We start from the raw sequence: 14,333 nt of genomic DNA on the forward strand, positions 1-14,333 counted from the left end.
GGAAGGAAGGAAGGAAAAAAAGAGAAGGAGGGAGGAAAGGAGTAGTGAGGGAGGGAGAGAGGAAGGAGGGAAGGAAGAAAAGGAAACACTGATACCATCGATGTTCACAGAACCTAAGTTTTCTATCTTTAGAAGTTCTCAGCATTTCTTGCCTTGACTTATCCAATACTGAAAATGCCTTGGACAGGATCTTACTCAAATTCTTTAATTTGTTTTTCTCCTTCTCTTTCAATTTGTGTAAACTTTCCAAATTTTCAAAGTTTAGGCATTTCTGTTTTTTTCTTTGATGATTTAATCCTAGACACCTGCTCCCTGTAATAAGGCTGTTAAGGAAATGGAATTATGGATACCTAGATTTGTATTTTTTTTTCCTTTGCAAACTAAACATAGATTATTAGTAGCCTTCCATGACTAAACAGGATGCAGGATTCTTTATAGTTGCATCACCCTTTAGAGCTTTGGTAAGTACTCTATAGTTTTTAGGAGCTTATTGATCGTCTTTGGCAGAACTAATATTGGTAAGGAATAAAAGGATCAGTATTTCTCAGAGTAAGCCTTCTCCCAAGACTTTAAGAGCCAACTGCACTACATCATCACAGCTGCATTGGACAGTCCACAGCCAATGCAGCTGGCTGAGGTGGTCTTAGCTTGCAGCACCCTGAAGGCTCCAACGAACTAGCAAGTGAATTCCAGCAGGCTTCTCACTCTAGGGTTCTCTTTTTCTGCCTCTGTGTGATAGTTATTCTGAGCTAGAAAGAAAAAAAAAAGATCATACTCAGATGGGGATGGGGTGCCTAGGCTAACTTCAAAACACCTTGTGAAATACATTTCTTGAATTTGCAAGTAGAAAGAGAATTCTGGCATGGAGATTCTACTGTTTGTCGGGGGAGGGGGATGAGGTGGAGAGAAGGCTTGAGCTATGCTGTGATTGGAAGCTGTTGGCATGAGGAACCTGCAAGCAAGCTAACTAGAAGCAGACGGCCTTTGCACTTGGTTTGGGTAGCACATTTGACTTTCTCTGGATGGTTCTGAGTCGGAAATGGGCACAAAAGGAGGGAAGCCGGCCTTTATTAACCAAGTCCTGAATGTTTGGGGCTAATTTCTGCTAAGGCTTCACAGGGTGTTCCAGCAGAGGTGTGGGAAGTGTTCTAATGTCCTCGATGATCTTTCCTCCCTCTGTTTGTATGTTCAATCTCTAAGTCCCCTCCTTTAGTCATACTGTCCATGCAAAAAGTTGGCCAGAAGATGACTAGAGATCCAGATCTTCACTGCTTGATGATTGTTCACTTGTCTCCATAATTGGTTGCATCCCAAGGGCTTCTTAATCTTTTTGATGTTGTATCCTCATGGTGGCCATCTGATAAGAAAGTGGCTGTGTAGAGGCATTTAAAACTTGCATTAAGTATTAAGATGGTATAATTAAATGGGCTGGTATCATGACCCCTGTGACATAAACAAGAATAATTAAAAGTTCATTTGAGATACTTCAAAAACAACAGCCTAAATGTCTGAACAAGGCCAAGAGAATAATTCTGTAGGTCATAAAGATCAATCTTAGAGAACCAAAAAGCTTTTTTTCCTTAAAATGATAGGTAGCTTTTTCTAACTTATCTGTTCCATTGAGCCAAGTACAGCATGAAATGTTAGCAATGAATGGCAGAGATACTGTCATGACTAGTGAACAAGAAATCTAAATTGTCCATTATTACCCTTGCCAAGGAATTGAGACCGATCTATAATCCATCTAGGTTATGAGTGGTATAATTTTATAACTTATGCCAGAGTTAAAATGACAGGTCTTACAGTCTTTTGTTTGTATGGTTTTTACTATTGGAAACACTGCTTTGCTTATTTGTAGGAGTACTGAATTGGTAACACCTCCAGGTAATGTGTCTGAATAATCAAGGGTAGCCTCATTTTGGAGCTTATATCTCAATTGTAATTTTCAGATTTGATGATTTATAGAATTAGAGTGTCTATGTGCAGATAAAGTTTGTAATACTATTCTTAAAGTGTGTAAGATAGTAGTATAAGGCAAGCAAGGCTAGCTATCCTGGCTGCAAAGGAAGTAGTATCTGTTAGGAACACATGGATATCCAGGAAAAAAGAAACTGTTCATGACTTGAGGTTGGAATCCAGACCTTCTATTAGCTGGATTACATATTTGCATTTCTATTGGTCCAGGTGGTGAATAATTGGCCCATCATCTTAGGAGGGTCCCTCTCTTTTTCTGTGAGAAAAGGATACTAGCAGAGTCACAAATGGATCTATTTAAGGTCATCTGTCCCCGTAGGTGCAAGTGAAGACACCATTGGTTATAATTCCCTTTGATCTCATTTCCCCTAGATTGGAATTTGCCCTAGATTTTCATCATTAGGGTCTAGTGAGAAATAGTGTATCTAGCAACCAGTGAGCTTGAAGGCTATTGTTTGGGATAATCAAAGATTGGTGTTACAATAATTATACTTTGATCTAAGTTTAGTAAAAGGAGAATAAAAGAAAAAAGGTCATTATGGATAGGCAACATCCAGGGTCTCTAGAAAATGAGAAATGATTATAAGTAAGCAGATAAAAAACAAAATAGGAATTAGGCAGAGGTTTTTATCCAGAATCTTGTACAGAAACTGTCCACTATCTGGATTATTCTAAAATTTGGGTCTTCTGCTATGAAGATCAACTGCTTCTAGAGAATCTCTGAGAATCTTCAGTTGAGGTCCCCTAGTAGGTCAGGCTTCCACTTTTGTTGATTCTGGATTACTTCTTTAGTTGTGAAATGTGAGCCCAAGTATTTACTCCAGAGAGTTTTACTTCTGTATCTGTTGTTAACAGTATCTGATAGAATCCCTTCCAATAGGTTGAAGAGCAGTTTTTCCCTGATACATCTTCTGATAGATAAAGCCTCATAGTTGAAAATCATGAAGAGGCTATTTAAGAAGACTGTTTGAATGCACCCTTAACCTGTAATATTTTGTGATGTCTGTGTGCATGAGGATAGTATCATACGTAAAATCTTTAAACACATGGGCCTTCCAGTTACCAGTTCATAAGGAAGCAAACAATATGTCCCTGATGGAGCAGACTGTACTGCATCGAGGGTGGGTAGGAGTACCCTTGACCAAAAGAGGTCAAGGGTTTCTGAAAGTTTTGTTAGTTTTATTTCAAGGGTATCATTATTCTTTCTACCTTTTCAGAAGTATATAGATGCTAAGAGCGACATGGTTTCTGAGTAAGGGGTAATACCTTACAGAGTTCTTTTGTCGTATTTCTTGTGAAAAGTGTGCCTGGGTCACTTGATAAAAATTTATATTCCCAAGGCTGGAAACACAAAGTTGAGCACATTTTTAGCAACTGTAAAGATCATAGCTTTTTGACAAAACAATGTTTCGACCCATCCTGAAATTATACAGGCATACAACAGCTAAATCATATTGAAATCTCATGGAAAGTGAAAGCTATTTAAAATCCATCAGAAGCCCTTGAAGCTTTAGTTTCTGGCCATGACTCACATTTACAGCTTTTCTAGAATTATGCTGGTGATAAGTCCACATGACTTAAATATTACTTCAGCTATCTTTTTTTTTTTTTTTTAATTTTTTTTTTCAACGTTTTATTTTATTTTTGGGACAGAGAGAGACAGAGCATGAACGGGGGAGGGGCAGAGAGAGAGGGAGACACAGAATCGGAAACAGGCTCCAGGCTCTGAGCCATCAGCCCAGAGCCTGATGTGGGGCTCGAACTCCCGGACCGCGAGATCGTGACCTGGCTGAAGTCGGACGCTTAACCGACTGTGCCACCCAGGCGCCCCCAGCTATCTTTTTAAAGTTAACCCAGCCATGTTAATTTAAGATAATAACCAATTTATCTGTCCCATGATGAGTAGTTTCATGGAGAAATTTAGCTAATATACATTTGAAACCACCTAGTGCCACCAAGCAGCTGTCTTGAGGACACCAGAGATTATCTAGTGAAGCTAGAACCACATTTTTTCCCTTTTATTTTTTTCAAAACGAGGGGCTAAATGTTGACGTTTTACAATGGTCTCTTTGAATTCCTTTAAGGATTTATCCTTTGAGTTTAATAGTGTCAAAATCTTTGTTAAGGCCACTTGTTTGGCAAAATGATCTGCTAGAGATTATTTCCTTTAGCTCCCATATTATTTCTGTTTTCATGAACCCCAACTTTTATAATTGTTACCTCTTTTTGAAGAAGGAATGCATGTAAACATCTTGTCCATTTTTGATGGGAGTTCCAACAGAGTTGACCCCTTTGTTTCCAAAGCATCCCAAATTCGTATATACATGTATATATATACTCTGTGGTCTTTGTCTAGTTGACAAGCTCAAGTAAGTGCAATAATTCTGCCATCTGGGCTGATTTTACTTCAAGTAGAGGATTGTATTCCAAAGGCAAGCTTAAATTGGTAAGACATTTTCTACTCCAGTTTGAAGTTTTGAGGTATGATCTATCAACAAATAATATTAGGCCAGACTTTTCAATGGGAGCCCTCAAAAAGACTGAATGGAATATAGTAAGTTCCCCGAGCTAAGAAAATTGTGAAGTTCTCTTCTTCTGGTAGGGGCAGGAGAGGGCAGATCAGTCATGTCTCAGTGGTGAACAGTACTGTGAGGAAGAGACATGAACAAAATCTCATGGAGGCTAATTAGCTATAGCTGAAAGGTGCTGTGTTTTCAGACAGTAGTAATGTCTGTGTTGTATGAGGAACCATAAGATCAAGAGAGAAGTCTATATAACTATTTCAGCAAAAGCACCAAATTTTGAAGTGGTGGTTATTGCTCTAAAACAAGGGGAATGCGCCTTTTCAACCAAGTCAAAGTGATGAGTTTTTATGACTCACATGAAATTGAGTTAAAACTCTGTGGGCTTGCCAAATTGCTCATGTGCAAGTAGACAAAAAAATGTTAGTTGGGATTGCCTGAGGTAGGAGACAAATAGACTCCTGTGACAAGCCTTCTTCAGATAATGGAAAGCCTGTTTATGACTTAAACTGAAAGTTGTCACAATCTCAGGAAAATTTGACACTTGTTTACAATACCCATTTAAACCCAAAATACTCTTGATTGTTTTGGGAGGGGTGTCAGATGTTCAGATAGTCCTATAGCCTTATCAGGAGAGAGTGATTTGCCTACTTATATAGGTTATAACCTCAAATGATGGATTATGTTTTGGCAAAATTATAATTTATCTTTTGAAACTTTATGTCCGTCTTTTGCTAAGACTGAGAACAAATAAATAGAATCCTTTTTACAGGAGTCCTTGTGCTATGAATAAAGCAGGGGATCATGTACATATTCCATCAGGACTGAATTACCAGGGAAACTTAAATCTTTTAGTCTTGATTGAGAACCTGGGAAAAGTAGGCACGGGCTTTGGTGAACCTTGGGCATGACTATTCAGGTATATTGTCCTCCCCATGTGAAAACAAAAAGGAAAGGTTAAGAGTGAAAACAGAGAAGCCTTCAGACATGCTCTTATTGGAAGCTGTTGGATAGGAAAGTTGTGAAGGCAAGTTAATTAGAAGCAAATGATCTTATATAATTAATTTGGAAGACATATAGTCTTGTCTTTGGTTGGCTCTGAGTTGGAAGCAAAGGCAAAAATTGAGAAACTGGCAGTCATTGACTGAGTCTTGACCATGTGAGGCTAATTGCTATAGAGATTTTAGGTTGGTTTCTTTGACCAGTTACAAAACGGTGATAGACCCATGTTCTGTAGGCATAGATGGTCTGCCCACTGTCCAAAACAGACTCAGTCTCTTACCATTTTTCTTCTGTAAATCTTCTCATGTAATTTGTCTCCAACTACATCTAGAAATGATTTGAAAAATAATTGAAGCATGAGGTAATATTTTTGTAAAGTGGAAATATAATGTTTTGCTTAACTATTGGCAGATACCTGAAAATATGGACTTTTCTTATTAATTCCATTAGGGCTAATTTTTTCTCTGCAATTGTTTATGTTGTTACAGAGGATCTCGATGATTTAAGAATGGAGGGAGTAACTACCCTTGTACCTTCTGGGAGCAAATTTAACCAAGGTCGTGCTACTCACCCTGCCGAACCTCAGGCGAAGGTCACGTTGAACATCTGTTCAAGGTGTGCCAGGTAAAACAAATAATAGGTATGGTATGTAAAAATATGATCTTAATTTTTAAAATCTAAGATTTTGATGCAAAGGGTGTACTCCTCTATGTTAAGAAAATCATTTACTTCAAATTACCTTTTGTGCTAACATTGGCAAGGGAGTTAGTCGTGCAGTGTATCCTTGTGTTCAATGCCACTCAGACCAACAATGAATCAAAGAGTTTAGCTTGCCCTCACTTCACAGTTTGAGAAATTTTAACTCTTTCTGTCTCTGAATTTCATTTGCTGCCTTCCCTTCTGTTCCCTTTCAAAGGGTGACTCTGAGGGCTTTAAGGGTTCAAAGCCACTTTTAAAGCACCTGCGTAAAAACGAGTTTGCCCAGGTATCCTTTAAGATCTGATACTATTGGCCTCTTAACCTGCTCCTCATCTTGTTCACCTCCTGGAAAGAATTTAATCAGCTTGACACTTTTCAGTTTTGGCAGCTGGAAGCAATCTTTGCATAGACTGTATGTGGCCAAAGAAGTGGCTTAAGTTACTGCCAAGTCAGCTCCCAGTGCTGGTCTAGCAGAAACTCACCAAATAGCTAGAATTCATTCTTTTGTAGGAACTAAATCTCATTTGCAAAGAGGCTTTTAAGCCTGTTTAAATGATAAAACAAGCCTTCTAACCCTTATGTAAATGGTGCAGATTAGCAAGAACAATGCACTGGCTGGCCAGTCTTATCTCCTTTTCTTTATGTCTAGCTGTTCTATTGTACTGTTTGAGAGGGGATTAGCCGCTGGGAAATGGGGGGCGGGGAGTGTAGGAAAATCAAATCAGATTTTTGTAGTTTTTCCTCTTTCCTTTTACCCTTTTGAAATTTTTATTTTAATTGTCACAGGCTTAGAAAAATAGAAAGGCAGGGATGTTATTTGAGACCATTAGGAAAAAATGCCATAGCACAGTGGAAACATCAATGGAAGTAATATTTGGGTGAACTGACTTTGATTAAGGCTGTGAAGAAAACTTCTAATATTTATGTGATGGTATGTAGGCATCTTGAGTGTACAGGTCACCTATGGGAAAGTTTTGTATTTTTCTAAAAAAAGCCTTTATAGTATTATTAAATAACAAAAATTCAGCTGGGTAAATTTTGAAGATGGAATTGGCTTTATCAAACAATTCCTGAATGAAGCAGCATCCGAACTGAAAAGAGTTCCACTGAGCAACAGGAAAGAAAAGGTTTTTAAAGGTAAAAAGGCAGAGGAATGAGGGGGAATTGTTAGCAAAGAATCCATTGTTTTAGGCGATGTGGCCTGGCCCTCCTAGGTGGAAAGGAAGGGGTCTATCAGTAAACTTCCTCGTGCTGACCAGGAAATCCCCATGTTGACTGGTTAAAGGTTACACACTCCTGGAGAGTTGAAACTGCAGTTAGGTTAAGTATTAAGTCTTGGTTTACTGACTTGGGGGCTTAATTTAAATGGCTCCATTATGGCCCTGTGGTTTCTTTTTAACAGTATATTTGTTCATTTATACTTTGACTTGAGAGGGATTAGTATTTGGTCCTTCATATCATTTGTAGAAGATTGTTTTTTTCAAAAGCTTATGAAAATGATACCTTTCTAAACTATTGAGAATTTGAATTGAGAAAAGACCAAGCACATACCTAACCCTAAATTACCCACCATTCAGCTTGTCAATAATAGAGTTAGGCTATAAGTCACAACCTGAATTTAAAGTTGAGCCCTTAACTAATTTATTAAAGAGATTCGATTGAATAAATAATCAGTTATATTATTGCTTTCTCACTATGTACTACATACATATGTACTATTTTAAGCACATTAAATATATAAATTTATTTAATTCTCAATTAACACTGGGAATTAATTACTATTGTAATGTTAGGTTATGTTATTGCGAAGCACCAAGCTATTGTCTGAGGGCAAAGACGCAAGCCTCAAATAGTTAAAAACAATGAGATAGGAAGGGATTTGGGTGTTAAAAATGATGGGAGCTCATGACTCTTTTGATGGAGAAGAGGCAATGTTGTACTTTCAAAAGCAAGATAAGGATATATTGATTCAGGGAAATGTGGTAAAGAGTATGGAAAGAGACATAAGGCTGTTGATTTTAGAGTAGATACCATGGTCAAAATTCAGAGTGGATGAAAAACTTAATATCGGTTATCAAGAACCTTTAAAAACCCGAGACTTTACCTTATTTGCAATTGTTTTTATCAATGCTGGAAGAAGACAGTTGTCAGAGACAGAGGACTCTGGGTGTTAGCATTTTCACTGGTCCCCAAAGCCACAAATTTCACAGAATGACACAAATAGGATAGAAAGTTATAGTACTCGAGAGGAACCCTGAGTGTTTTGTAATGGGAAGTTACCATAGCTCTACAGGGAGACTCCATATTTCTCTTCCAAGGCTGTTTGTAGTATAAACATTCCTGAACAGATTGTCTGAAACAAAGGTTGTCAGTGTCTCTGCTCACAAGATAGGTAGTAACTTGAGAGACTCATGGAGAATTATCTCCCGGTACTACTTAGAGTGGATTACTTTTGTAATGCATTGATATGGTAATCAAATTCCTCCATAATTATTTTTCAAACATAAATTTATATTGTTGGCTCACCTCTCCTTGTTGCAAGTAAGACTTTTAAGACTGTGAGAATTATGCTTTTTAAGCCAGGGCTGAGCAATTACCTGAGGCAGAAGTCATTAACTAGAGGACTGTGGGCAGTGTTCATTTGTATTGTGTATCTCCGTAATATTTAGAAACACAATTGGATTAGTTGCCAATATTACATAAAATATTGGGATTTCTGTCTTCTTGTAAAAATCTGTACAGGTGATAATACCAGGCCCACATTCTCAGATGATTACCTAGTAGCGGCTTCCCCAGCCAGAAGCTTAGACTCCACAGTGGTGCTCCATTTCACCTTGGATTGTCTGTCCAGCTTCACTCATCTACACTACCTGCCTAAGTCTGCAGGCCTTTGTAACCTCTCATTTGTAGAAACGTATTTGCAGAAATGATAAACAATGAATCAGGACTGGAAGAATGCTGACTGAGGTTCCTAGCCTGGCCACAGGAGAAGATTCTGGCTCTCAGAAGAGACAGCTGATACTACAAGGCTATGCACAGGAGTTTATGGTAGGCAGGTAGTAGTTTTGGAGTCACCAGGTGATCCCTCAGAACTCAGAGTGAGTCAGTAAGAAATCCAGTGGTGTAGACTAGACCAACATGGAGAAAATGATTGCTTCATTTAGACAACTGTGCCCATTCTCATTGTTCTTCTTGAGTGGGCACTGGTACCCAGCCTCGAAGATAATAAGGGATAATGGGGGCTTTATGGAGGACGCCTGGACATTAGATTTTGGGCCTTTTAGGATCAGGATTTAATTCCAAATCTCACTGGATTGGAGACAGTCTAGTGATAATAGATAATAAAGTTTTGGATAATTAATGTTCAGTTGTAGCACATAATTACCAATACTTTTCAAGGCTTTACAGCAAAGATAAAATAGACAACATCCTTCAAAGTCTGGCAAAGGGATCTAAATACGTACCCTAAGTTACCTAGTGTGCCATCTTGGGAAAAATTATGCAAATATTCAGTAAATCTGGTCTCCTCTGTGAAATGGAGTTCTCGAAATCCTGGAGATAACCTCTAATGACAATTAAGAGGTCTGGACAGGATAATGTATGCAAAGGCAGCTAGCAAATTGTTCACAGTACAAGGATCTCAAGGAACAGAGGGTTTCCTCTTCTCTTTCTCTCACTCACTGGGATAATTACCATGTAAATACTTAAACAGTTCAAAATACTTTGAGTTTTTTCCCATCTTCTTGAGAGGGTTGGATTAAAGTGCTCAGGTATTGAAGAAAAAAGAGCTTCATTTTTCTGACGTTCAGGAATTTTCTCCTGCCTTAGGCTTCTAGCTAGCTAGGGAAAAAAGTACATCCATCTTCCAGGATTTCTGTATTTAATAAGAGTGTAAGGTGGCAATATTTTTGTTGGTTATTAGTTTGTTGTTTCTTCAAGTTTCAAGATCAAGAAATCACTTTTTTTCCATAGAACTGGAGAGGTATAATGCAATAGGTGAACTTAATGGTTTTGTTGTTATCTCGAAGTAACACCATAGCTGCAAGATACTGTCAATAAGCTCAGGACAGCATCAGTGAGACTCAGTGATGTTCAGAGTTTCTGCAAAGAGCCCATCAATGAGCAAGTTGGTGGTAAGAGGTTGAGTCTACTCTTTAGATTGCCATTTTTCTCAGTCTTTTTTTCAGATATGACACCACTTGTGAGCTACTTAGGGGGTTACAGTATCTAGGAGTGAGTTTGCATATGATATGTCCAGAACGTTATTGCCCTTATCAAGTTGAGGGCATTCAGCCAATGGCCACAGAGCACTCTCATTCAGAAACTGATTGGAAGACATCATCTGGAAAGAGACATACATTCTACTGGAATGATTGAGGGGTATAAAATACAGGTGACCACTGGAGGGACTTCCACTTTCCAAGACATCAGGAGAAGAGGAATTCACAGTAAATTGCTCTGTAAAGTTTTATGTGCGACAAAGTGACTAAAATATCAATAATTTCAAAAGTTTATTGATTTAGCCTATTTACAAGAAATAAGATTATAGAATTTCTTTTTTTCATAAATTTTTCACTCACGGTTGGGAAAGTGCAGATAAAACAAAGCTGTGTTTCCAAGCTGGAAAATTATTCTGGAGTAGTATTATTCCTGTAGGTCTGAATGGCCTTAGTCTGATGTGGGCATTGCTGCAATTGTGTGATTTAAACAAAGAGATGACATCATCCAGCAAGTGGGAAAATGTTGGCTAGTAGATATCTGACCACCAAGATATATTAAGATTCTAACCCAGAACATCTCATTTTCCCCCTCAGATCATAAAGTAAAGAAGCCATTATAAAAGCAACAATTTTAAGTAAAGAATTTTCTGTGTAGGATGTTGTAGTGTCCTTATAACTGCTGATTTTACTCCTTACAAAATAGATTTTTAATGTATTCATTGTCTTGGTTTGACTTTTGGAAGATTCTACCAATATAACTACAAATCCTTGAATGGTATGGGCAAAACAAGTTTCATTTGTTGTCTGGGAATCACACTAAGTAGTATCAACTAAAAAGCAAAGTGTCAGTAGGTCAATAATGCAAATAATCAGCAACACTTCTGCAGTTTTAAAAAACAGTGGTTTGCCAGATTTTGAGTTTCAAATTAAATTTTTAAATTCAATGTCATGAATTTCTGTTGTAAGATAACAGTTAAGATACCGACAGCAAGTAGACAAATGTGGATACCAAAGCACCAGATGACTATTTCAGTGAAGTTTATAAGACATTTTCCTGGAAAGACCACCCATTAATTCTGTCTACCCACTGCCATTCTGAGGAGTTAAATCTTGTTTTCTTGGACTCCTGCCAGGGCATTCCGGGTGGTAAAATGCTATTTGTTTTTGATGGTGCAAGTGTTTGCATTCATTCATGCTTAACATCAATAGTGCACACACAAAAAGAATTGAAAGCCATTTCAAAAGAAATTGGATTCAAGAGAACATACAGTGACACCGGCTCAGAAACCACAGCATGAGAATGCTGGGGGAAATTTGTTTCCAAATAGCCTGCTGATTTTTAACTGATCTGCTTCATGTCACTGCACCAAAACTTGTTCATCATTTTTCCTACACATCATGACATTAAAATGCTGTTTGGTTGTGTGTTGACTTGATAAGGCAGAAGGAGATCGTCCTTGGTGATGGCACACTGCAGTAAAGATGAAGGGGAAAGCTTGTTAAGTGTGAACGAATATCCAACTGTCTCTATTAGGATTTACTGGCTGACTTGAGGAAACCCACATAATTAATCATACATTATATTCTGTTTCACTTGCCTAGGCATTTTTTCTTTTTTTCCCAACTATTTTTAGAAGGCTTAAATCCATCGTTTCCATTGGAAGGAAAGGTGAGCAGAACCGACATAAAGAAAAATGGGTAAGGGCCATAAAGAAAAATGCTATCACTTGGTTAAAGTTAAAAATTTTTCATAAAAATTATAATTTCATAAAAATATGAAATTATACATCATATTTATATACAGCTTTAGCTTTACATTAAATTTAATGCAGAAATCTAAACTCACATGGAATCAAATGACATTCCCCAAATCCCCAGTATTACATTCAGCCATAACTATACCAGTTACGACAAAGTGAAACACGTAATAGCTTTCTTAAAATGAAAGTAAACCAACAAATCACTCAATTTCATTATCAAATAATCTTTTCCTATTGCAAATTAAAAGGCATTTAAATTCCTTGATTTTAACTATATAGAGGGAGGAAAAAAAGAAAACTCTACAACGATAGCAATAAGATTTAAAACTCATTGTTAATCTGCTATGAAGGAGAAAGATATTCATTCTACTCGTATTTTCTAGAATTTGGGCTTTGGCAGGTTAGACCCTTAAACTTTAGTTAGACCCAGGGCAGGTTATAATTCTTTGCCTGTGACTTTTTTCTTATTAACCTAAAGTTAAATTGTTCTTTTGTAGCTTAAAACTGCTAAGGGGAAAATAGAGTTATAGGTTTGAAAAATTTAACTCAGATGGGGTCATGTCAAAGGGTCCTGTGTCCAGTGTCTCCCAGCTTCCTGAGACCCCTCAGGCATTGCTACTTAGGCGTTGCAAAGCCAGCCTGAGAAACTGTAGAACTCCAGCTATGTTTAGCAGTGCTAAATCCCCATGCATCCGCTATGACTGTTCATTTCTATAAACTCACAAAGGCTGTGACTTATTGCTGGGGGCAGTTGGACAACAGTGAGAGCAAGTTAGAGGAATTCATGTTGGGCACATTCTATAAGGAAGCTCTTTCTCTGGAAATAGCACCCAAGGTAAGTGCACACAAGCAAAACACTCTTGTGGACCTACTTCTTTCCACTCTTAACATCCTGATGCCTGAAGTGTGTACAATTTGACCCCAGTATCAAGAGCTGATGAGAGGAGAAGATGGAAAGGATTCGAGTGACTTAAAATCCCGTAGCATCCTCTCTGAACAAGTGTGTCCAGAAAAACTAAATCTAAAACTGTTAGCCTTTTGGCAAGAACAATTCCTCAAAACATTGAGGACATTGGAAGCCACACCGATAGTCCGTTATATAAGAATTCAAATTATTTCACCCAGTTTCCCCAGCACTTAATGAGTTTACAGATGCCACTGTTGGTGTTCAGTTGTTTATTCATGGAGTAATTGTGAGGTTTAAAGGGACTGAAGAATTAGCCTCAATGAATCGCCTGCTTGGAACAGCTACAGGTACTTTGTGGAAAATATTTGAATCTCTCATATGTTATTGAACTAGTAGTGTCAGTGATGAATTTTCACTTCCTGTTGTGGGCTTAACCATCATCAGTTCCCTGAATTTTTGTCAAAACAGAAGCTGAATATTCCGATTTGCTCTACCACACATTGGTTTGATGACCTGTTTAGTGGTAAAGTTTTCTTGCAATTTTTTTGAGCTAAAGGCTAAGATTAAAGGTTTTCTGAATGAGAAGAATCACCTTCAACCACTCTTATCGTACACTGAATAGTTTTGGAAATTAGCTTTTGCTTCAGACTTAACGTTTCCTCAAGAATTCAACCGAACGTTACAAGGCAAAGCAGTGCTTATATGGAAACCTTATATTTTGTAAAGTCATTTTGATGACAACTAATGTAGTTTAAATTAAATCACATCAAACTGTTTTATATGCTTGTGTTTTATAGGCTCGTGAATTAATATTAACATTTGGTAGTATCTATCTGTGTAAAAAGACATTTTGAAAGGTGAAATACATAAGATCTCATTACAGAATCAGCATTAACAGGTGAAAATTTGCTATAGATTTTGATGAAGGGGGAGCTCAATTTGGGGAAATTTTATCTTCTCCCCCCTCCAACAATTGATTCTCATTAATAGGTCTGTATTACAAAAGACTGTAATTGGTTATTATATTTTGAATTTAAGCACTAAAAACTTATGGAAAAATTAGCATCATTTTTATTTACAGATATTCAGGTACTCACCCTGTGGCTCAAAAAGTCAAGATGCTATATTCAAACACACTGTTTTAATTCACTTACCAGATTTCATGGTTATCACCTTTTATATTTTAATTGTTTCTTGTAAAGGCACCTTTCCAAACAGATAATCCTTGACACACTCAGATCTCTGTAAT

At 37.5% G+C, this 14,333-nt stretch overlaps 1 protein-coding gene across 1 annotated transcript in view; it reads left to right on the forward strand.

The window, feature by feature from the left end:
- Positions 1 to 14,333, forward strand: part of CF2H8orf34 (chromosome F2 C8orf34 homolog) — a 413,397-nt gene that overhangs the window by 273,935 nt on the left and 125,129 nt on the right. The window contains 1 exon segment of the mRNA XM_043601164.1: positions 5,987 to 6,122. Within this exon segment, the coding sequence (XP_043457099.1) occupies positions 5,987 to 6,122 (136 nt within the window).

The sequence above is a fragment of the Prionailurus bengalensis genome, chromosome F2 (genome assembly GCF_016509475.1).
Source record: "Prionailurus bengalensis isolate Pbe53 chromosome F2, Fcat_Pben_1.1_paternal_pri, whole genome shotgun sequence".
Classification (NCBI taxonomy): domain Eukaryota; kingdom Metazoa; phylum Chordata; class Mammalia; order Carnivora; family Felidae; genus Prionailurus; species Prionailurus bengalensis.